This window comes from Candoia aspera, chromosome 8 (assembly GCF_035149785.1).
Source record: "Candoia aspera isolate rCanAsp1 chromosome 8, rCanAsp1.hap2, whole genome shotgun sequence".
NCBI classification, from domain to species: Eukaryota; Metazoa; Chordata; class Lepidosauria; order Squamata; family Boidae; genus Candoia; species Candoia aspera.
In genome coordinates, this window is record NC_086160.1 from 50,500,387 (window position 1) to 50,524,778 (window position 24,392).

General features: G+C 38.8%; 2 protein-coding genes and 1 non-coding gene across 6 annotated transcripts in view; 1 reads left to right on the forward strand and 2 right to left on the reverse strand.

Annotated features, from left to right (window-relative positions):
- PRSS12 (serine protease 12) overlaps window positions 1–8,533 on the forward strand; it is a 59,343-nt gene extending 50,810 nt beyond the window's left edge. For 2 of the 3 annotated variants that reach the window (XM_063310163.1, XM_063310162.1), the window contains 2 exons: window positions 5,359–5,636; window positions 7,737–8,533. In XM_063310163.1, the coding sequence (XP_063166233.1) occupies window positions 5,359–5,636; window positions 7,737–8,044 (586 nt within the window). In that variant the 3' untranslated portion in view covers window positions 8,045–8,533. Of the gene's footprint in view, window positions 1–747; window positions 871–5,358; window positions 5,637–7,736 lie in introns of all 3 variants that reach the window. The other variant, XM_063310160.1, reaches the window with a different exon arrangement.
- A 6,102-nt stretch (window positions 8,534–14,635) lies between these two features.
- LOC134502485 (small nucleolar RNA SNORA24) lies at window positions 14,636–14,769 on the reverse strand. Its single transcript, XR_010068448.1, has one exon. It is a non-coding gene; the product is annotated as a small nucleolar RNA SNORA24 (small nucleolar RNA).
- A 6,242-nt stretch (window positions 14,770–21,011) lies between these two features.
- LOC134501752 (bifunctional heparan sulfate N-deacetylase/N-sulfotransferase 3) overlaps window positions 21,012–24,392 on the reverse strand; it is a 70,678-nt gene continuing 67,297 nt past the window's right edge. For both annotated transcript variants that reach the window (XM_063309670.1, XM_063309671.1), the window contains 2 exons: window positions 22,578–22,680; window positions 21,012–21,584 (listed from right to left, as the gene is read on the reverse strand). In XM_063309670.1, coding sequence (XP_063165740.1) covers window positions 21,465–21,584; window positions 22,578–22,680 — 223 coding nt within the window. In that variant the 3' untranslated portion in view covers window positions 21,012–21,464. The remainder of the gene's footprint in view (window positions 21,585–22,577; window positions 22,681–24,392) is intronic.

Genomic DNA, 24,392 nt, shown 5'->3' on the forward strand with positions numbered 1-24,392 from the left:
CAGCTTTTTACATTTGTAAGAAACACTTATGTATGTTAGTGACTTATTTTAGTTTCTGCAGTGGTTTGTTGGGTTGCAGTTTCTCTAATACATGACTGGAGAGGTTCCCCCATTTTTTGGAGAAACATTAGATGATATGGAAGAATTGCAGAGGCAAACATATATGAAAGCTGTCTGTTGTGTGAGCAAAATTCCATTAGTGTTTTGGGTTTTTTTTTAAATACAAGTCCTTCAGAAGTACACCTTAAAAAAAAGGGAGGGGGGGAGGGAGAAGAAGCCAAAATTAGCAAGGTTTACTTTGAATATGATGAGAGCTATGGTTATCAGTATCTATTCTTATTTATTATATTAATGATGATGAAAAAAAGCAGCAGTATACTTCTATGTGGACCTTTTTCAAATTAAATGAATGTGTCAGACATTAAGAATAACAATTAGCAAGAGTTCCCATATATGCCTGAATGCCTGTCACTCATTATTTCCATAGATCTTATTTTCAAAATGGTCATAGAATTGCAAACCTAACTTACTAAAATGCTCATTTGCTTTTTTTTATAAGTATGATTGTGTAGAACTAACTACACTCAGATAAATTCAGAATAAAGTGGCTGAACAAGTTTCTATCTCTTGTTTGGTGAGGGATGCACCACAACACTATTCCATGCACAAGCACACACAAATACATAAACATATGCTTCTTTTTGAACATTGGAACATTCATATTAATTATATATATTCTGTGTCTAGAGGTGGCTGGCCCTGGCAAGTAGCTTTGCGCATGAAATCATCCCATGGTGATGGAAGACTTCTGTGTGGTGCCACTCTTATCAGCAGTTGCTGGGTGCTTACTGCAGCACATTGTTTTAAGAGGTATTGTTGCAAAATTCACAGGAGAGTATGTTAGCATAATACTCAGTGCAGAAAATCCATGCAGAAAGACAAAGATAGTAAAATGTATGGACGATTCTGGCATTATCCTGAAACCATGCTCAAAGAAACAGCAGTTGCATTTTTAAAACACATACCACTTATTAGTATTTCATATATATTTTCAATTGCTTTTGCTTCTGCAGTCTGAATGCCTTCATTAATGTCATTATTCTGAAAAGCTTGGACTTACTTAAATAAATGAAAATGAATGGAAATAGAAAGGCAAATCAATAGGTTTGTGCTTAGACATAAATCAGCTTTCCTCCAACTAGGCACTTGCCAGATGTCCTGGGTATACAACTCCCAGAATTAACAGATGGGTGACTTTTGGAGGAGGACGTGCACTCACCTAGCCTGGAATGAATGAACATATGATGTACAAATCTGTAACTCTCTCAGTCAGTGTATAGTATCAATCAATAAACAAACAGGAAGAGAAAAACACCAGAGTAAGCTTGCCCAAGCTACATTGCTAGTTCCCGAACCTGAAGGAATACTATGCTGCATACAATATACAGTCACTTTTATTACTATATATAGGTTTAAGTAGTCCAAAAACTGAATATATATAGTCAAGCCATTGATGATACCTTGCAAAATGATATTTCCATTTAATCAGTTGGTTGGATATAAGAATTGTTTGCAAAAGAAAAATAGACTGGCACTTTTCTACATATAGTATACAAATACTAAAGAAATAACTGTATCATGATACATATTGAGTAGTTGTCTAGCACAAATGGTCAGTTTTTGAGATTTTTCCCATGTGATACTCTAGCTCTATATGTAAAATAATCATTTTATAGGAAGATGCATTCTTTATGAAGAAATGTGGACCAAGTGTTATGAAAATATCTGTTCCATATACTCTAATTATAAAATCTTGGCCCCTGAAGAGGAGATGTTTAAGAAAAAAAAAAAGGCCAGACCATCTTATCTATTCCCATGTCTATTCCCATGTCAGGAGATAGACACACACACTGTATATATTTTACATTCCAGGAAAAATATCTGTTCTATAAATAATTTGTGTCAGAGTAAAACAAGAATATATATCAAGCCCTGCAGCCTTTATCTTTCCAGTTTCTTGACCTAGCAGTTTGAATTCACAGCAAACTAAGAATTGTGCTATTACTTCGTTGCCTATTTCCTGCCTACTAATATGAAGTTAGTGTTGGAGATGTTAACAAATCAGCATGCCTCATTAGCATATAGATGAGTTGATCCCATGATGCAATTCTCTATGTACGAGGAAGCTGTTTGTTGCCACTCCCATTTTCTCTCTCTCTCTTCCTCCTCCTTCCACCATCCGAGGAGGCAGCATGCTTTTGCTGTTCTCCCTCCATCTTGGCCACATGCATAGGCCTAGGGAAGGATTCTGCCCCTATTTACATGCAGCTCTTGGCAGCAATGAGGACTGAGAGTTCATTAAGTTTAGGGAACAGAAGAAACAAAGAATCTTCATTTTTCACGGAAGATGGATGTAATTGAACCAAGAATAAAATCAATAAGTCTCTTTTTACTTTTAAACCTACTTTGTCTAAGCGTGTGATTCTTTATGCTTGGGAGGGCTGAGTGCGTAAGATCAATAATCTGTATTTCTCTGACCTGCTTATTAAAGCTATTTAAGATCATATTCTTTTTCTGTGTGCAGCTTCTCCACTGTGTTAAGCTCTGCTCCATTCAGTGGTCCTAGCTGTCCATTAATGGTTTCAGATAGGAGACCCAGTTTGGTGTAGTGGTTAAGGCACTGGGCTAGAGACTGGGAGACCAAGTTCCAGCCCCACCTTAGACACAAAGCCAGCTGGGTGACCTTGGGCCAGTCACTCTATCTCAGCCCTAGGAAGGAGGCAATGGCAAACCACTTCCAAAATCTTGCCAAGAAAACTGCAGGGGCTTGTCCAGGCAATTGCTAGGAGTCAACACTGACTTGAAGGCAGAAAAAAAAAAAGGAAAAGGAATGTAGCAGTGATAAGACAATAAAGTATTAAATGCAATTGTGATTATTAATTTATTTTAATAAATTAAGGGGGAAAATAAAACATATCCATATAATATTAATAGAAATTTAGTTAAATCCTCTAACGTATTATTACATTTTGATCATATAAAATATTGTTCCATATTCTCATTTTTATAATGAGATGACATTCCAGAAATTTCTAACTAATACATATCTTGAATCCACTCTTTTAATAGGAGTGTAAATTTCTTTACACATATATAAAATAATTCTCTTTGAGAAATACAAGGCTCAGCAGAGCCAGAGTTTTTCATAAAATGTCAAATTCCATACTTTGGGAATATAATTCAGGATCACATTTACATCTTTTACTGCTTATTTTCCTCAAGGTTATAACATATCAATGACTTGAAACCAAAAAGGAGTCCTAGCTAGACTCAAATTTCTTACTGTCAGCATCAGAATTCTGATATCCAACCTTTTAAAAACATTCTTGGAGGAGTCCAAAAGATGTGGAACAAAATTCTCTGATAAATTAAGGATGATTGAGGATGAAGTTCATTCTGCCAACATTTAATTCATTCTTTCACACATACATCAACACACAGAACAAGTGTCTGTTGTTGCAATATGTTCTCCTTTCTGAATGAAACTTGCTGTGTTATTTTTTCTCCCAATTAAAAATGAGATAACCAGTCCTATTCCAAGGGAGGATTATATTCTAAGGCAGCCATTAGCCATTGTAGATGAAGATGGGGAATATTAACCAGAATCCAGAGTAGGTTGGATTAATTTGCTATTCAAAGGGTGAACAATAGATGTTATTCCTTGCATCATCTGCTAATGAAGCTCAATTGGCCTGGTAGTTAATATAGCCCTTTACTTATTTCTTATTATGAAAAATCAGACATTGGTCCTTTTAAAAACATAAAAACAAAGTAGTAAATAATGCCAGAAACCGACTAGGTCTTTCCAGTAATGTCAAGTTATTATTGGTTTGTAACATTACCAAATGAAATTGAAATATTCTATTGATTTCTTTTTAACAGTCACTCTGAAATGCAGTACTCCCAGTGATATGTTGCCGGAAAATGTATTTCATTAGTACTTAACAGCTTATTGCCTGTGGTATTGGCATGAAATCATTTCTTGACTGCTTTTGTAAAAGCTTAACCATGACAGCAGAAAATACTTGCTGAAACCTACAGGGCTGTGAAAAGGCAATTTTGAACTAATGTCCTTCAAACTGATCTATAAAGGGTTAGATAGTTTATGGAGCATAAGGTAAAGCCTTTAAGATTTGTCTAGAGTTTCTCCCAGTAGCTTATCTTCCAGTGTTAATATCTTACGTGGATGTGGAGAATGGAAGAGTCTCTGTCTCTGTGCACAAAGAGGCACAGAACAATCTGGGGATGGAAGAAAACACCATGTCTTAATAATAAAATGTTGATCCCACAGAAAAGTTTATACACAGGATAAGTTAAATGACAATGAAACTAAAGCCAGTGAACATATTGCTTCAACTCAGGGATGTTGGTGGGCTTCCTCACATGAACTTCCTGCTTCAGGGTCTTCTACAAGATTTCTATAGAATAAGATCAGGACTTTGACTTGGCCATTCCAAAACATTAACTTACTTCTGATTCAACCATTCTTTGGTCATACAACTTGTGTGTTTTTGGGTCATTGCCTTGCTGCATGACCCACTTTCTCTTGAGCTTCAGTTCTGAACAGATATCTAGACATTTTCCTGTAGAATTTGCTTCCGCTGGGATTGAACTCGGGTCGTGGGGAGAGTTTTCGGTTGCAATGCTACCACCTACCACTCTGCACCACACGAGGCAATAGAATTTGTTGGTACAATTCAGAATTCATAGTTCCATCAGTGATGGCAACTGTCCTGGTCCAAGGTGGTAAAGCAGGCCGAAACCATGATACTGCCACCACCATGGGATGGGATAAGGTTCTTATGCTGGAATGCAGTGCTTGCCTTCACCAAACATAACCTTTTTCATTCAATCCAAAAAGTTGTTTTGGACTTATCCAACCACAGAACATTCTTCCAATAGCCTTCTAGTCTATCCACATGGTCCTTTGCAAACTGTAGAGGGGCAGCCATGTTCTTTTTGGAGAGTAGTGAGTTTCTCCTTGCAACCCTGCCATGCACACCACTGTTGTTCAGTCTTCTCCTGATAGTGGTCTCATAAACACTGACATTCGCCAGTGCAAGAGAGGCTTTTAGTTCCTTAGACATCACATGTCTACAGGATTCACAAACTGTTTTTTACATTACAGGATTCATACACTTCTAAGCACCGCTGTATTTTATTGAGTTCCTGAATTGTTACTGAACTGGAAATCTAAAACTAGATTTATAAAGCCTTTTCCAGTGTTCTTTCATCATCAGCGTTACAATAAAAGCACAATCCTACTTCAATTATTCTTTCTTCCTTGTCTTCTTTTAGGTATGGCAACAATACTCGAAACTATGTGGTACGCATTGGAGACTACCACACATTGGTACCTGAGGAGTATGAAGAAGAAATTGGAGTACAAGAAATTGTGCAACACAGAGAATATAGGCCTGATAGCAGTGACTATGACATTGCACTAGTGAGGTTGCAAGGACCTCAAGAACAGTGTACTCACTTTAGCACTCATGTTTTACCTGCCTGTTTGCCATTCAGGCGGGAGAGGCCACAGAAAGCTGCTAATTGTTACATCTCTGGCTGGGGTGATACAGGTAAGATTGTATGTATTTATGTGTTGTTGTTTTTCTCTTTTAGTTGCTCAGTGCACTAGGTGATGTACTGGTATGCTAAGTACATTATATTTATTACCTTTCTGGCACCCTGGAAAAAGGTGATTTGAGGCAGCAAGGGCAAGTCAGCGGTTGTTCTGCTAAATTAAAGTTTTATCAATGTGCCCTACCTATCCTAGCCCCCAGGGCCACAACTAGGGGGGGGTAACCGGGGCATGTGCCCAGGCACTGTGCTGGTGGGGCACCAAAATGAGTGCTGGGGGGGCGTCAAAATGGGCACGGAATCCATGTTTGCCCCGGGTGACACAGACCCTAGTTGAGGCCCTGCTAGCCCCTTACTAAAGCCAGCTATGAAATCCTTCCTAGGAGGGGATCAAACTTTGTACCAGCCCTCCTGGAACCTGAAAAAACTTTAGGCAGCAAGGCATAAGAAAAAAATTATATAGTTTTTGAAAAGTTAAAATGGAGGGCAACACTTCTGAACTGCTTCACCCAATGTCTTCATGGGGTTTTTGCTAAACTATTTTGAAATTGTTCTGCTGCCATTTCTTCAATGTTGCTATCTCAAAGAATTCTAGGGGGTAAGCTAAAAATTTATTACAGGTAGTCCTTGCTTAACAACAATTCATTCAGTGACCGTTTGAAGTTACAGCAGTGCTGAATGAATGGTATTTATGCCAGGTCCCCCAAGTTACGGACACTGCAATGGCCCCATGGTCACGTGATCAAAATTTGGGCACCTGGCAGCCTGCCCACATTTACAACCACAGGAGCACTTCAACTCCCATCTGCTTATCTCCACCCTCAATTTTGCCCTTTTGGCTGTCCTGCACTCTGCTGCCTCCACTGGCCCTGCCACCCCCAGCTGAACTTCGCCGTCTGCTTCCTCCCACTGCTGACAAGGTGTGCCTCGCCTGGCCCTTCATGAGGCAGCTGCCGGCTGGTCCTTCTTCCTGAGGCTGCACAAGGCCCTTGTCCAATTTGAAAGTCTCGTGAAAAGGCCACACACAGCCTTGGGAAGAAGGCCTGGCCTGGCCAGCAGCTGCCTAATGAAGGGCCAGGTCAGGCATGCCTCATCAGCAATAGAAAGAAGACAGCAGCCAGCTAGGGGAGGCAGAGTGCAGGGCGGCCAAAAGGGCAGAGATGGGGGGAGATAAGTGGGTGGAGTGACTTGAAGAGGTGGCAGCCCCTTATCTTACTGAGGTTCAGGGCTGGAAGGGACCAAGCTGGGAATGCCTCGGATTGGGGTATGTCCTCGCCTAACGACCAGGTGGGATTCGGTTAACGACGGCAACTGGGACTGCTGGGATTTCTGTCACTAAGCAATGCATTCATGTGACATTGTGCTTTACGACCGCATTGCTTAGTGATGGAAATTACAGTCCCAGTTACTGTTGTTAATCAAGGATTAACTGTATGGTCAAAGTCATCCAAATGAAACTCAGCTAGGTTAAAATTACCTAATTTACTCTACCACCCCTGCTGTCTTCATCCTATTCTGCCCCAAAGTGAAACACTAACAGGCATTTTAAGACTTATTCTTTGTAGCCTGTGCATGTATTTTTCAAATTACCATTTGAAACTATTTCCATTGAATCCTGAATCACAGACTTGAATCAAGTCAGCCCCTCCCTGAATCTCAGAATTCCAATTCAAACTGAATCAGAATTGACTTACATAAACCTAGATAAAAAAAATGCTGTTGGACATATTTCCCAAGTTGTGAAGATACTTTATACTGGCTAAAAGGGCAAGCTAAGTTTGAGTATGAGAAGATTATGAAAGTACAGATTTCCTATGAAGTTAATTTCTGTCGCTGTAGGAAGGAAATAATACCACAAAAATTCCATCTTTTAAAATGCTGTTCAAGCCATTCTTAAAAGTTCAGTAAATACTGATTTACTTTTGCAGGATTTATTGTGTAATACTATGTGTTACAATTTCCTATAAACAAAGACCTTACTGAATGACCTGATGCATGATCTGGTTTATTAATATGTCACTAGTTTGGTAAAACAAAAATATTTAAGAATAAGCATTTGCTTGACATTCAAGATTTTAATTCCCGTATTTTCCCATCAGGTAGAGCCTACTCACGAACGTTACAGCAAGCCGCTATTCCCCTTATTCCTAGAAGAATTTGTGAAGAACGGTATCAGGCAAAATTCACAGGGAGAATGCTTTGTGCTGGTAGCCTCCATGCACAAAAACTGGTAGACAGCTGCCAGGGAGACAGTGGTGGACCATTAATGTGTGAACGGCCAGAAAACATCTGGGTCGTGTATGGTGTGACTTCCTGGGGGTATGGGTGTGGAGTCAAAGATTCTCCAGGTGTCTATACTAAAGTTTCCTCTTTTATACCTTGGATAAGAAGCACAATCAAACTATGAATGTCCCTCGTTGCATTGGGGGAAATACTTTTTTTCATGTATGTATTTTTGGATATTAAAATAATACATCCTAGAAGTAATTTTGACTTGAACACGTAATTCTGCCAAGACAAAACAGCACTGATTACAGCTGCACAAATCAATTCATTGTATACATAAAAACTACTATACTGTACATCTGTATGAAACATACACAGCATTATTTTTTTGTACTGTGACAACAAATTTTCTACACTGAACTCTATCCCCTAGTAGTTTCAAAGACTGAATTTTTAACTGACTTTATACTGCGTTTTATCTTTATAGAGAAGTCATCCTGCCCTGATTTCATTGTACATTAAAGAAACAGTTGAATAAAATATATTGTAAAATGTCAAAGATCACATATGTATAAAATTATGGTTTTTAATGGTATGGGTTACTTTTAGGTTGTAATCCAATTTCCCCCAACTTCTTTGCTACCTTGGAATAAAAATCCTAGACTCCTCAGCCATTCTCATTCTGAAGTTATTTCTCAGTAGGCTATTAATATATGGCTTTAAGCTTTATTAATCGTGGTTATCTAATACATTAGCATCTTTTTAAAAAATCTCTAATTTATTTGGCCCTTTTTTTGTAACGACCAACGCTATGCCCAAATTTATTTCAAGAGAAACCTTCTTTTGTTAATTATGTATGCATATTCATACTTTGCATTATTAGGAAAAGGTGACTCATAGAGTTCCTAAGGTATTATGATTCAAGTAAAAAAGCAAATACATTTGTTACTGCTTATAACGCCCTAATGATCCGTGTAGCTTTTACATCACTGAACACACCTGACCCTTTGCTCTTCTTCCATTTTAATTTCTAGTTAAAACTTAGATACAAGCATAAAGAAAAAGACATGGAGTTCTCTATCAGATAAGTAGAATATTGGAAGATAAACTGAACCTTAATACCCTTTAAGTATTTAGGAAATTAAAAGGAATGTCTGTCAATCCCTCCTCTCCTAAACAACAGTGCTTTGTAGGTAATAGTAACATTTTAACATTAATAAAAAACTGGAATCTCTGAGACAAACTCAATTTCTGATTAATTTCACAAACCTATATACGGTTTTTTGATAAGAAACTAAGTGCTTCATTATCTCCTTCTGCCATTTATTTTGGATTTCCAGTCTGTCCTTTTCTAATTAACTCTAGTTTTTCACAATTAGCCAGTGTTGGCTAGATGCTGCCACCAAGTGGGGCTTCCATATTAATACATTGTTGTGGTAAAGGATGTAACAATCTACTGGAATTGAATAAGTTTACTTATAAAGATGCCATCAGTCTGCTACCTTTGCTTTCAGTTATCTGAAGACATCATGGGCTTTCCTAATCCATTAAGGCTTGCCAGGTTTTGCCTCAACGTTAACCTTTTACACATCTGATAGAAAAAAGGAGCAGGAAACAAACAAGTTCCAAGTACTGACTTTGCTATCTTCTTTTTGACTATGAAAGCACCAATTCTTTTTTTTTTGATCTTAGTAATAATACCCCGCTAGTCTGCCAAGAAAATGTTGCGAAAGTGGCCTCCCTCCAAGGGGTCAGACATGACTCAGTGCTTGCACAGGGGGCCTTTCTGTCCTAACAACCAGGAAACACGCTGAGACAAGGAACGGGTCTCTAATGCTTTATTGCTAGTACATAACAGGAATCCTAACAAACTGAAGCAGCATGGGAAAAACCCAGACATATAAAACCCAAAGGTTAATTCCTCAGTGCTACGCATGTGCTTAACAGTCTGGATAGGAGCCCCCTGCTCGCCATCCTTACTCATGACACTTTCACCTTTAATAGCCTCGTGTGGTGCAGAGTGGTAGGCAGCAGTATTGCAACCAAGACTTTCCCCACAACCAGAGTTCGATCCCAACAGAAGCTGGATTCTTGGGTAGCCGGCTCAGGTCGACTCAGCCTTCCATCCTTCCGAGGTCGGTAAAATGAGCACCCAGCTTGCTGGGGAAGGTGATGACTGGGAAGGCAATGGCAAACCACCCACTATAGTCTGCCAAGAAAACATTGTGAAAGCAGCATCCCCCAAAGGGTCAGACATGACTGCTTGCACAGGGGACCATTCACCAATAATAATCTGACTGAAAATGTCCAGTTCCAGTCCATTTCAATTCACTGATGTCCAAGAAGTCAATCTGTAGTCAATTCATTTCATCTTTCATTGGGTTCAGTTTCACCATGTTCATACTTTTTACACTCTATGTTCCCATTGTAATTATTTCTTTGCAGTTCTGAATCTTCTTTGCCTGCATGGTGGCATCAGCAACTAGATGCCCCAAAGGCTTTAACTGAACCAAATCAGAAACTTCATTACTACTCTACAAGATATTCAGCTCTTCCCCAGTATCAGTTTCTATTTATTACAGTTGTAGACCAGTATCTTCCTCAGTATCCTGCTGAGTGTCTTCTGACCTAAGGCCCCATCATCCAGGACTATACACTGTGTGCACAATTATTAGGCAAGTGAGTATTTTGACCATATCATTTTTTATGCATATTTTCCACCTCCAAGCTGTATAAACCTGAATGCTTATTAGATATAAGCATATCAGGTGATGTGTATTTGTGTAATGAGGGAGGGTGTGGCCTAAGGAGATCAACACCCTATATCAAGGTGTGCATAATTATTAGGCAGCTTATTTTCCTCAGGCAAAATGGGCCAAAAATGAGATTTAACTGACTCTGAAAAGTCAAAAATTGTAAAAAGTCTTTCAGAGGGATGCAGCACTCTTGAAATTGCTAAGATATTGGGGCGTGACCAGAGAACCATCAAACGTTTTGTTGCAAATAGTCAACAGGGTCACAAGCAAAGTGTTGAGAAAAAGATGCAAATTAACTGCCAAAGTTTTGAGAAGAATCAAACGTGAAGCTACCAGGAACCCATTATCCTCCAGTGCTGTCATATTCCAGAACTGCAACCTACCTGGAGTGCCCAGAAGTACAAGGTATTCAGTACTCAGAGACATGGCCAAGGTAAGGCAGGCTGAAACTCGATCACCACTGAACATGACACCTAAGTTGAAACGGCAAGACTTGGCCAAGAAATACCTGAAGACAGATTTTTCAAAGGTTTTATGGACTGATGAGATGAGAGTGACTCTTGACGGACCAGATGGATGGGCCTGTGGCTGGATCAGTAACGGGCACAGATCTCCTCTTCGACTCAGACGCCAGCAAGGTGGAGGTGGGTTACTGGTATGGGCTAGTTGGACCTTTTTGGGTTGAAGATGGACTCAAAATCAACTCCCAAACCTACTGCCAGTTTTTAGAAGACACTTTCTTCAAGCAGTGGTACAGGAAAAAGTCTGCATCTTTCAAGAAGACCATGATGTTTATGCAGGACAATGCTCCATCGCATGCATCGAAGTACTCCACTGCGTGGCTAGCCAGTAAAGGCCTCAAAGATGAAAGAATGACGACATGGCCCCCCTCCTCACCTGACCTAAACCCTATTGAGAACTTGTGGGCCCTTCTCAAACAGAAGATTTATGGTGAAAGAAAACAGTACACCTCTCTGAACAGTGTCTGGGAGGCTTTGGTTGCTGCTGCACAAAAAGTTGATTGTCAACAGATCAAGAAACTGACAGACTCCATGAATGGAAGGCTTATGACTGTTAGTGCAAAGAAGGGTGGCTATATTGGTCACTGATTTTTCGTTTGAAATGTCAGTAATGTTTATTTGTAAATTTTGAGTTATTCTCACTTGAACAGACAAAAATAAACGAGATGGGGGAATTTTCGTTTTTCATTTAGTTGCATAATTCTGCACACTAATAGTTGCCCAATAATTGTGCACACATAGATATGCTCCTAAGAAAGCCAAAACCTCACTTTTACTTTCTTAAATATTCAGGTTTGAGGTTTATTGACATTTTGGATTGACCGAGAGCACTGTAGTTGTTCAATAATGGAATTCATCCTCAAAAATACAACTTGCCTAATAATTGTGCACACAGTGTATAAGCATGCTATTCATATGACTTCTTTGGTAAAATATAAAGCGGCTTAGCGTTTTCTTTCGTGCAGTATAAAATGCTGAAGTGATCATCCCCCTCTAGCACCTTCCCATATGACTGATAGGTTCTAAACAAATTATGCCAGCAAACTGTAGAGCCGCAGTTGGAAGAAGTCAGTCTATGTGCCAATACCAAAGAAAGGCTTAATAGTGTATGCAAACTACTACACGGCACCTTTAATTTTGCATCCTAACAAAATAATGCTAATTAGAGCCCCACATGAAAATTGAAATGCCAAATGTTCAACCTAGCTTTAGAAAAGACCCAAGGACAAGAGACATCATTGCTGATGCACGTCAGATGATCGAGAAAACCAAACACCAAAAAGAAAAACAGGTTGACTACAGAAAGGACTTCAACTATGCCTACCCTTTCAAACTGTGGGATGTCCTTAAAAAAATCTCAGAACATGGCTTTGTACTCATGCAAAAAATCTGTTCAAGAACATGGCGAAACAGATTGGCTCCAGGTTGGCAAAGAAATGAGACAAGACTATGTACTCAACTTTTATTCTACATACACACAGAATATACATTTAGGGAGGCTACGTGAGCGTTTTCAAAATAGGAAGAAACAATCTGTACTATGTTTATGACACTACTTCAATATTTGGAAATACAAATATTTATAAACTCTAGTAATGAAAGTCAGAGAACAGTGAAAAAATGGGACAGTTCAATACAAAGAACTGACAACAGACACAGGAACTGTTAATGTTTTCTACTACAGATTAAGGTTAATGATGCAGAACAGCTAGATTAGATAATAGTTTTATCCCCTGGGCAATTAGGCCCCTGAACTCTTAATCCCCTTACTTCGGTGTGACATGTTGTGTGTAGGACCATGATATTTATTAGGGATAATGTTAATGTTTTCTACTACAGATTAAGGTTACTATGGTAACTAATCATTTTGGCCGGGTGAAGAGATTGAATTTAATTGTCCCCTTTTCACGTGTTAATGGTTGCATTATCTAAGAACTTGCCTGAACTTGTTTTAGTTTGTTTCCCTTCTGTGTAGGCTTGCAGAGAATATGCAGCTGAGAGAAATCTCTCAGCAAACAGCCTTTAAATGTGTTTTCTGTAGATAAAATTATTTTTATAGGAATGCCTCGTGTGCCTTTTCTGATCTCTCCTGGGCCAAATGCTTTACTAGCACTCTGTCAACAGGAACCTCCTTAATAGCTGACAATAGAGACACTGAAGTGGTGCACTTTTTACATCTTAGGACCAATGATCGTAGTTTATGTTCCCCCACCAAAGGATGGGAGGTGGGCCCCTACGAAGTTTTTTCTGTGGTGATACTTTCATGAAATTCCTTCCCTCCCTAAAAATCCCCAACTCTCACTCACATTATTATTTTGGTGCCAGATGAAGACTTTTGTTTTCCCAGGCTTTTTAATTATTTCAATTTGCATATTTAATGGCTGCCTTGCTGTTGCAAAGTTTTTTTTTCCATTTTATTGATTGCACTGTTTTTATTCAAACTGCATTTTTTGTGTATTTTACTGTAAATGACACAGAACTTCAGCTATTGTGCAGTTTAAAAACTCAAATAAGCCAGCAGCTATGAAATAAGCCACCAACTAGCATTTGGTGGCATTGTAATCGAGAAGAAACATTTAGATGCCAGGACATGTTTATACCTACAACGATAAAAAAACATGCAATATTTTTCCCTCCAATAGTCTACAGATGTAACAGATTTTTAAAGAAGCAGGCGCAAAAGAGTATTGATGTTTTTGAGCATCAGTGTTGGAAAAGACTTTTGGGAGTACCATAGATAGCTAGAGAACAAACAAATCACTGAAGATATCAATCCAGCTCCCTTGAGAAGTCCATAATGCTGGGAAAAATAAAAACTGGAAGAGGATAATCAGGGGCAAGGTGAGTAATCACATATAACTGGTGCTCTGAAGATACTGCTTAAATTATATTGAGTTCATTATTGTAATAAGATTTTTGGCAAGATCTTATTTCCTGGAAACATTGCAGATCTCATCATTGTACAAGTTGATTTCTTGCACTTATCTTCAAGTTCAGAGCAGCATGCATACCTACCCTACAAAACAGAAAAAAAAGGTTCATTTTTACAGTCCAAAAGTTACTAGTAGGCATGTTTTCATTTACATAAATTAAAGTAAATCCTTTCTTTAAATCCAAGATACCAACTGGAAAAAGTTGTAGCACTCCTACACACACAGTACCTTTCCCAATTGATAAAAAAGGCTGCTTTTAAAACTTGTCTCAGACTCTTTAAAAACCACTACCAATTAAGTCCAAAACTCTTAAAAAGATGTTTCATATCACATCTCTCTCAAAACATTTATACTTTCCCTCAGACATGCAATTTACCTACATTTAACCTCATATGGTTGAGGATATTTTTAGAGCCACTTCTCAACATTTAAAGAGAAAAGGGTGTTTTACAAGTTATTTTCAAAGACGACCATCCCCATCCCAAGGAGCAGTTCTCATCCAGGCCACCATCCCATTCCCAAAACAACCCCCCTCCAGGAAGCTTCATAGGGTGACAAAGGAAAATGTGACTTGCCTAAGTCAGAGTCTCCCCCCAAGGAAATGGAGGGAGCTATGCCAAGAAGCAAGGCGACGGTTGCTCTGCCATGAGTAGGAAGGGATGCTGCCACCCTGGCAGGTCCCATGGAAGCATGGCGCTCTGAGACACGCGCGAAGGGGCGGGGGGAGGACCCTCCGCTCTTCACGAGGTACGTGGGGGAGCACATGTGGCCTTTGCCTCTTCGTGAGGAACCGTTATTTGCTTCGTCAGTACAAAAATCAAAGCAGTTCCTCCTAACTCCTTTACAGCGCCCCCGCCCCGGCTCGCCTGATATTCTTCTGGGGCGCCTCTCCATTCCCCGCTTTATTCCTCTCTCGAGCGTCTTTGGTAAAAGATTCAAAGAGCCGCCCGCCATTTTACCAACGGCTTCACCGCCTTCTCCCAGTCCACCCCCTTTCCACCCTGAAGCCCAAGGTCACGCATTTAAAGAGGCATCAGGGGGCATGCGCTGCAACTCAGCTTTCCCCGGTAAGAGACGATTCTCCGGCTACAGCCAACGGCGTGTGCCACTTATTCAAAAACTGAAACGAACAGCCTTACCAGTGTTAGATTTCTCCCTCGGATAGAGTGCGCTCCCTCGACCAAGGCCAAGGCCAAGGACACGAATCAAACCTCTCCCAAAACCGGAAAGAACGAGGCGCCCTCGCGCGAGCGCATTTATCCTTGAGGAGAAGCCACGCCCATCGGGGGCTTGGAGGAAAGAGGGCAGGGCTGTAGGTGATTTCCTGCTTTCTAACTCTGTGACCACGTGAAAGCTCTCGGTATCGCTTTATCCGTCCCTTTTCCGGTATTGTCTGCTCTTCTGTCTTTCCAAACTTTATAATGTCCTGTTTAGTCCTCTCCCTCTTTTCCTCTATTGTACTTTTTGCAAATCTTCCTTTTTTCTCTTAGGTCCTCCTTCCCTCCCTCCCTCCCTTGCTGACATAACTCTCTGCATTTGCTCTTGGTGCAGATGACTGCATCCGATGTCGCATCCGATTACCGCCTTTCTAACCGAACGAACCAGGGGAGCAGGGGCCTCAGTGTCCTCTTCCCCCCCCCACCCCACCCCCCCCCCCACCCCACCGCCGCATAGACTGGAGAAGGGCCCGGCAAAGTTGTCGAAAGGTGGGGACGGACCTTTCGACAACTTGAGCCCTACTCTGCTCTGCTGCTCCAGCCTCAACGTTTCCTTGTGCCGCATGTGAGAGAGTTAATGTTAGTTCAGAGTGCCCTGCATTTTCTGGCAGAGCAGACTCCTGAGGCTCTCTACGTTACAGACCCACTTAGGTCAGAAAGGGTGCCTCAGCCCTAATAGCCTGGAATAGGATATTTGTATCTTTGTGCTTTGGGGGACCTTCGTTGTCCCAAAGGTTCAGCTGGACTGTTCTGAGCAGGGTTGAAGTCCAGCTGAACGGAAATCTGGAACATCTTGGTTTTTATGAACTTCAACCAAGACAAACCTGGAAATGTCTTCCAGGGTGGGTGTCCTGATTACCAGGAAACACACTGAGACAATGACTTGGTCTCTAATATTTATTAGTAGTACTTAACAAGAATCCTAACAAACTGAGGAAGCGTGGGAAAACCCAGCCATATAAACCCCAAAGGTTAAGGCAGTCCCGATCTGTGTCTCTTTGAATGGCTGAACAGTTCCTCAGTGCTACGCATGCGCTTGACAGTCTGGGTGGGAGCCCCCTGCTCGCCATCCTTACTCATGACAGTGGGTATGGAAAAACTGGTGCACTTTGACCCTCTTTCCTATATTCCTCTGATGGCCTATGTGCCCATCCCTTCCTTCGCCAATCTTTCTGCTTCTTTCGTTCCCTTACCTAATCGTAGCTGTGTGCTGTCATTGCCCTATCACACTTGAACACAAGCACAGCATACCCAACAGGCTATCTATCCCTTCCCCAATCTTCCCATGCCTTTCTTTCCTTTACCTTCCATTAACAGTACTGTACATGTTGTACTCTGAACATTCTGTTCATGATTCCTAGAGATGCTGCAAATTGTACATCACCGTTTGAAAGGCTACAAGTTTATCACTGTTGGTCTGATGAATGCTGCTCAGTATAAGCATGTCTGGTACTGTTGTGCAGCAGCCATTTCCTTTATTGAGCTATATGCCTGTCACTTTTAATTGTGTGGAGTGCAACCTTTATTGCAATGGAATGGATGTGTAATTTTAGCACACCTAAAACGATTCTGACCCTGAAGATAAAGCATGAAGGTGTTAAAACAAGGGGCTACCCAGAGTAATGTCATCCACATAGAAATATTGAAAAGCTTTGTTAAATATGTTGTAACTTGATGTTAAAATCCCACAAATGCAAGAATTTGCATTAGAATGAAGTCACTACTAAATACTAAATCAGTTTTCTTAACAGTTTATTGATGCAGAAATCATGCTACTAGCAGAATAATGTTCAGTTTTTATTTTAAAAACTTGAGAAAAACATTTCCAGAAATTTTCATTCAATGTGAATGAGAAGAATAATACATCTATCAACACTGAAATATCTATTTTATTCTTCCTGAGGAAGCTTCACATTTTAGCAATAATGAAGTATAATCTGTACAATATATTAATATTAGTTTTTCATGTGCAGAATTGGGCAAATATTGCAATAGAAGCATATGTATTTTGTGATTAACTTCCATGTTTCTATCCCTTTTATCCGACTCCCTTTTAACATATCCGACACTTCTAGATGTATTGAATTTAACCCTCAGATTTTCTCAGCCAGCCTGGCCAATGTTGAGAACTCTGTAGTTCTCTTCCACGCATCCAGAAGGTGCCAGTTGATGGAAACACTGTTAGACGTACCCTCTGTTTTATGCAGATATTCAGCTAATGAGATCCCATTACTAAGGTACCACAAAAAACACATAAAAGTTCTCTGCAGGTCTATGTGCAGGAACTACTGCACTTCTATAAAGAACAAAGTGAGTCACTCTTCAGCAAAAATCTCTTTTCACAAATGAATGGGAGACTGCATACATGTCCAAGAACAATTTTACATTTGTTCACAAAAGATAATGACAGAGGTACAGTAGGAAATCTTGGGTGTCATATTAAAGAGCTAATTTCCAACTAGTTGATGGAAACTGGACTAAAGCTAAAGAAACTTCCTAGCCCATAGAGTTTTATAAACTGTGGACACCTTCCAACCCACGCCAATTCGAAGTCTTTTTCAAGAATATTTTAAACTTAAGAAAATGTTAACTTTGACAGGGCAATATTTTATATATTTAATTAACTATACTGAATTAAATAGCGCAGAACAATTTTCTTATTACAAGTATGTATTTTAGCTTACATTCAGCCAATGCTGGCCATTTGTTTTGATCTGAAGCACCATGGGACAAATGTCAGTAAGGTAAAATTGGCTCATAATAGTATTTAGATTTACTATTTGTAGTCTTCTAAAACCTTAATCATCAGTGCTAAATACTAGCCAAAGTTTCATCACAGCTTTAATATTAAAACTCTGCATATTGCTTTTGAAGGCAACAACAGCATATTGGTTGTTTAAATTTATTTTTTATTTGTTTTATTAGGTTAGTGTCAACTGAGGGCTTAGCAATAGGATGGATATGTCCAATGATTTCCCCAAGCAGAGCAGAAGGCAGAAAAATGTTTGGTTTCTATCTCCTTTGTGTTGATATTTTTGTTTTAAATTGTGATCTAAATATTTTCTTAGTGTGTAATATGGCAGAGGATGGAGTTTTGGGAGGGCTTAAGATATTACAGAATCAAAGACCTACTTGATTGCTTTATTAATGCTTATCACACCCATTTTTAGCTTTTATGTTAGAGTATCCAATGTTGGGAAAAACTAGTAAGCCTTAGAAGCCAAGGGAAATACAGAAAGGAGAAAGCCGATCTGGAGCTCTCTGACATAGAAAAAGATTTCCAGGTCACTGTCACAGAGACATAGTAATATAGACTTCTAAATGCACTCAGTAATGGATTTTTGGTCTATTAATATTAAAGTAAGCCATTTGTCAAATTTGATTTGTGGATATTGGTACAATTGTAAGTGATTACATCCTTAACTTAAAAATGAACCAAAATATATGCAAAAAGGACAAAAGCCAGAAATTCTTCAAAAGCTTCTTTGGAAATAGATAAGAAGGAACCCTTAAGAGCCTAAAGAGATGCAAAATAAGTGCCATCAGAATACAGAACAAAAGAAAGCTGGGTATGAAGTGCAAGGAAACCTTAATACCATCAACAGCTGCCAAATTTATAAATCAGAAAGAATGACTTTTAGGGAGACAAAGGAGTCCTGGAGTGCACCAGCTTTTGAGTGGTTCTGCATCCAAACATTTCAGCTTCCATTCTTCTAGCTAGTGCTTGGCCAGCCTAGTTGAGTAGGATTTAGACAAGTGGGGGTGCAAGTGAGAAAGTGTGTAGAAGCTTTTGCATACTTAAATCAATAAAGCTTTATTGTGACTTTAAATGTCTCCATGATTGTAATGGGACCTTGATTACCTCAACACTGTGTTGAAAGTGGTTTGTCAGCATATTCAGTTCTTTTCCTGCTTCAACTAGGACTGTGGGATCCCTGTGCATCAACAAGTTGTGTAATTGGAACAAGGGATTATAAGCCAAGCCTGGGAATTTTGTTACAGTACTGTATTGATTGGAATGATATTGGTCAGTATAATTTATACAGTTTTTGCTCTTAGCTGAAAGCTTGTAGAAAACATTCCATTGGAGCTGCCTCCCTCTGATAGACAATATGGGGGATGGAGGGCAATTAATAGTGTAAGCAAAGCAAAATCAAGAAAGAACTAATACCTGCTGCTGGTATTACCTCCCACCACCTGATTTGGGACTGGTGATTAATTTTTTTAAAGTTACCTGGAATTAAATGTGTTTAAAAAATTCAATTCAGTTACTTACTAAAATAAAGTGTGTGTATGTGTGTGTGTGTGTATTATACTCATAGGGCTGTTGGACGGTTGCTCTGTGCAACTTCAGTTGCAGACATTTGTACCTAGGTGCATGTTGTGTTTGGAACTGAATCTGAAACATTAGTGAGCCCCACACACTGGTATACAATATTTCCATAGTTCCAAAAATATAATTCTTCCAGATACCTGTGTATTTCTATCCTGGAATCTGATGTTCTTATAAACACAGATAAAGTTGTTTCATTGGAAAATATCAGCAAAAAACAAACCAGGAGTCTCCAACCCTTTTCAGGTAATAAGCATAACAGCAATTTTTAAAAATGTGAGCATTTTTGTAAAATGGGAACAGATACAATGTATCTGTCACCTCTTCTAGCCCTTCTTCTGAAACATGCTTCCTATACACTTCCCCAGCTTTGCTGTATCTCTTACAGAGGAGATGAGCTAACTTGAAACAAGGCACTGGACTATAGCTGCCTACCACTTCAATTTTCTAAGACAACATACTGTGTGTGTCCCATTTGATGCCTAGAGGCATTATTGGAAATAAAGATAATGCTGGAGGCTGAGACTTTGTTTTCTAACATTCCAGCCTCCAATTTATAATAACAATATTTAAAGAACCTGACTGATGACAAAGGAGGGATCTGTGGGCACATTAGGATCTTATAGGTTCTTCGTTTTGATCACAAGTCATTTACATTACAAAACAGTATTGTCCCTGTAATTGTTGAAGGGCCAAATCTTCCAAAGGATAAATGGAATGAACATGATACAGCAGGCCTAGGTATCTCCTGTATCTAGCACTTTTCCTGGACCTGGCTGGATATGTATACAAGCATAGCAGCTGAGTGACCATAAAGCTCATTGCAGACTGGACAGAGAATTAAGGCACCCTTCCATCTCTTCTAGAAATCCTCACATCTGTTAAGGAAGTGACAGTTCTACAAACACTTCCAATTCTGTTAATAAGGTAAACAGATAATATGAATTCTTATATATGCATATTCCAGTACTGGTAATTCTCACCTACTAATATTGCTTGTTGGCTGATCTCAATAATTAAGCAGAGTCAAACTTAGATGGAAGCCACCAGAATATGCCAGAGCCGTGAGCTGGACTGAGGGTTCACAAACAATTTCTGGAAGAAGGCAAGGGCAGACTGCTTCTATATTGTGTCAATGTTGTCCCCAGGACTTAGGCAAACCGGGAGGAATCTTTACTTTTTAAAATAATATTTATTTTTACTCCAGATTTAATGATTTAAAATCTAGTTCCATGTTTAGAAACCAGAACTGTGAAGTGGGAGTAAGCTTGGCATTTTGTGCTATATTTTTGTTACCTTAAAAAAAATAAGACACATCATTGTAATCCAACTATTTGAAAACAGCAGAGAGGCGATAATTTTGTAATAATTTACAAAATCAACATGAGACATAATATTCTTAAAGCGATAGGAATAAAGTATGTAAAATTGTAAATATTTGCTCTGATTTTGGAAAGTTATATAGCTTTTCTCTTGAAACTTAAGCCAAATACTTGAAACTTGCTATTTGATGCCACATATACATAGTGGTCTCTAGGCACAATCCATTTACCAACCCTATTGCACTGAGTAGGAGTTCCATGATATATTTTCGTATTTCTGACAGAGCTGAAGGTTCTGATAGATTAAGTTTTATGCTATCTCCATCAAACCTTAAATTGTTATGAAATTGGTATGTACTGCCAGAGATAAATGCATACATTTTATAAGAATCCAGTTGCCAATATATTACAGAAATCTCAATCTTCTGTTTCCTGTTGAAGAGCTGTATTTCCCAACTGTTTCTGGAAACTTTAAGACTGCTCATATTTCAAGTGATGAGACTGCATAACATCCTTGTGCTATCTCACTTTTTGTAACTCCTGTCTCAGCCATGATGGCAGTGGTTGTCCCAATTTGTGTAGAATCTTTGACAGTTCCACATTGTGATCTCTGTAGTAGTTTGACAGAAAAACCCTGCACTGGTGGATACAAAAGCTGACATTTTATTTGGTGAAATAATGCAGTTGCCTTGTATAGTACTTCTATCTTTTAACTTACTTGCATCTGAACAATATATTTTCTTCTTTTATAAATCACTTTCAGGACTAAATATTAATAGATGACTAACACAGACATTCTTATCCATCTGGGGGAGACTGCACACCAAGAAGCAAGATAAAAAAGTATACTTTCATGGTTCCTCTTTCCATTCCAGTACCTAGGAATGCATATTTGTAGCCCTTTTAAAATTATATTTGACTGATCAAAGTCAAATGTTCAAGCAGCAGCATGAGATGTAGGCTCAGTACTTCCTCTCCCCAAAGAACTGATAAGGGTTTTTAACCCATTTTCGAAAGGGCTCTGTCAATACTCCTTTAGAATGAGGAGTATATTAAATGTATATTAAATCTGCCTGTGGGATTGCTGCAGGGTATAAATGAAATACATGACAATAAATAACCTCAGGACTTTTCACTAGTCCAGCTAATATATTTTAACACTGAATGATTTGACTCTCTGGGTTACTGGAGGGCTTATTTACAGACTGGCATATGAGATTTTATTTCCTTGAGATACAATTTTCTTCATTCTTTCACAAAATAAATATAGATGCAATCAGCTTCAACAGAATGGGATCAGATTATTTATGATGAGCAAGTAAGATCAGATAAAATTAATTATTTCTGCTAAATAACAATTTTTACCACAACCCATATAGATGGACAGTCATAAAAATGACACATTGGCCACAATCCTGTGCCAGTAAGACATTTAGTTGTATCTCAAATTGCTGGACTTTATTCATTTATTTTATTTATCACATTTATATGCTTGCCCATCTCACAGATTTGACTCTGTGTGGCATGCAATAAAACCAACAAAACATTATTCAAAAGCTATTAAAACAATTAAACATACATAGAAACAAGATCACAAAAGAGAATGTATGTACATCTGAAATAAGGGTTTACCTCAGAGTCCATTGGAGGGTATTTTCTGCCTTTGCTCTTTCCAAGACATTTTGTTTTTCCTTCTTCCAGAAGTTGACACCAAAAACCTTTGTGTGAGTCAAACCTGAAACATATACTGCATTTAAGGCTAATAAATGCTTTCATTTTCTAAGTCATTAGTCATTCCCTTTTATGCCTTGTCTGCATAAACTTGAAACTACTCTATGTTGACCTCCAAATGGAATTAACATGACTGGACACCAGTCATGCCACCAGCCACTATCTTGCTCTGTCCCACAAAAAGGACATTGCTACTGCTTCTCATTCACCCGTTTTAATGGAAGTCCAGCTTATATTTGACAGAAGGAACATGAAAATTGTTGCCTGCCTTCTTTATTCTCCTGGCATCAGCTGTTTTTCCCACACCTGGGAAGTAGAAGAGCAGGAAAAAGACTACCAGTCACAAGAGAAACCAAATGAGACAAAATACAAGACAAATCTACATCTTAATGACAGAGCACATGCTTTTCACATTTCAAGTTTAGTCTCTGGAATATCCAGGAAAGAATGGAAAAACTTTTGCCTGAAAGTTGTTGCCAGTTAATGGCTACAATACTGGGCTAGGCAGACTGATAATCTGACTCACTTATTGTTCCAGTTTGGCACAGTGTAACAGAATTATAGAGAAGACATGCAACCATTTTAAAAAATTCTGCATCATAAAGTTTGACACACAGAAGACAGACCATGTTATCAATTTCCAGGATTTTCCAAGTCAATAAAATTAGACTGTAAAGAATTAGAAGACACACATATGGATTAGTCTTATATATTCCTATCTTTCATACATAGTTATGATACATCATACAGGTTATGATACATAAAAATGATCCTAACGTTCACATCTATGTATAATTTAGATAAATGATCATCACAATAAGTTTGCTTGATGTCAACATGTGAGTTGGTATCATATATTGGCTTGATTTACATATTGTACTAAGCAAACAATCAGCACATTTCTGGAAAGAAATAAGACCATTGGCTTTCATATAGACAGGACTCCCTACTACTTGGTTTGAGCTGTGCTTCTTATATGTGTCCAGACTGAATAAATGAGGGGCAAATGCCTCCTAACAAACACAGTAGTGGGATGCTTAGCACACCACCATGTGTAATATGGATTATATTTGTGATATACTTGTACCAAGATTGGTTTCAGCAAAGATTGTTATTTGCTAGCTTATAAGCTGAAAGAAGGATATCCAAGGCTAAAGTAATTCAGAAAGTAAATTTACTGGAATAATACAAGAGCATTTGAAAAAATGAGTTGTTTTAAATGGAAACATTTTAACAAATCATTTCGCACCGGAAAGAAATACATGTGCTGGAATTAAATGCAGCTGGGAATAATTCTCAGCATTTCAGGACAAGAGCTCTGGTGTAAAAGAAGTTGAAAGCTGAATAGAACTACTCTAGAAGTAAATTTGATCCATTCTCTCTTTTGCCCACAATCAGCTTTATCTCATGGAAAATAAAGTCAATTTTGCCATATATGATACAAAAAACAAAACAACAAACAAAACAATTGACTCAGATGCATGACAGAACTGTCTGGGAATGGACACATTATTTTGTGAGTTTCTTACGAAAACGGATATTGAGATCTCATGCAAAGGCACAGACTAAGGTTATCAATCTCATTAAGGGCAAGTGAAGAAATGTTTTAAGTTCAAATGGTCTATGCGTGCAATTATTTATTACAGGCCCGGTGGATGGCATATGACTGACATTAGTATTGTGTCTTTCTGTCCAAGAAAAAGAAAAGCATCTTTG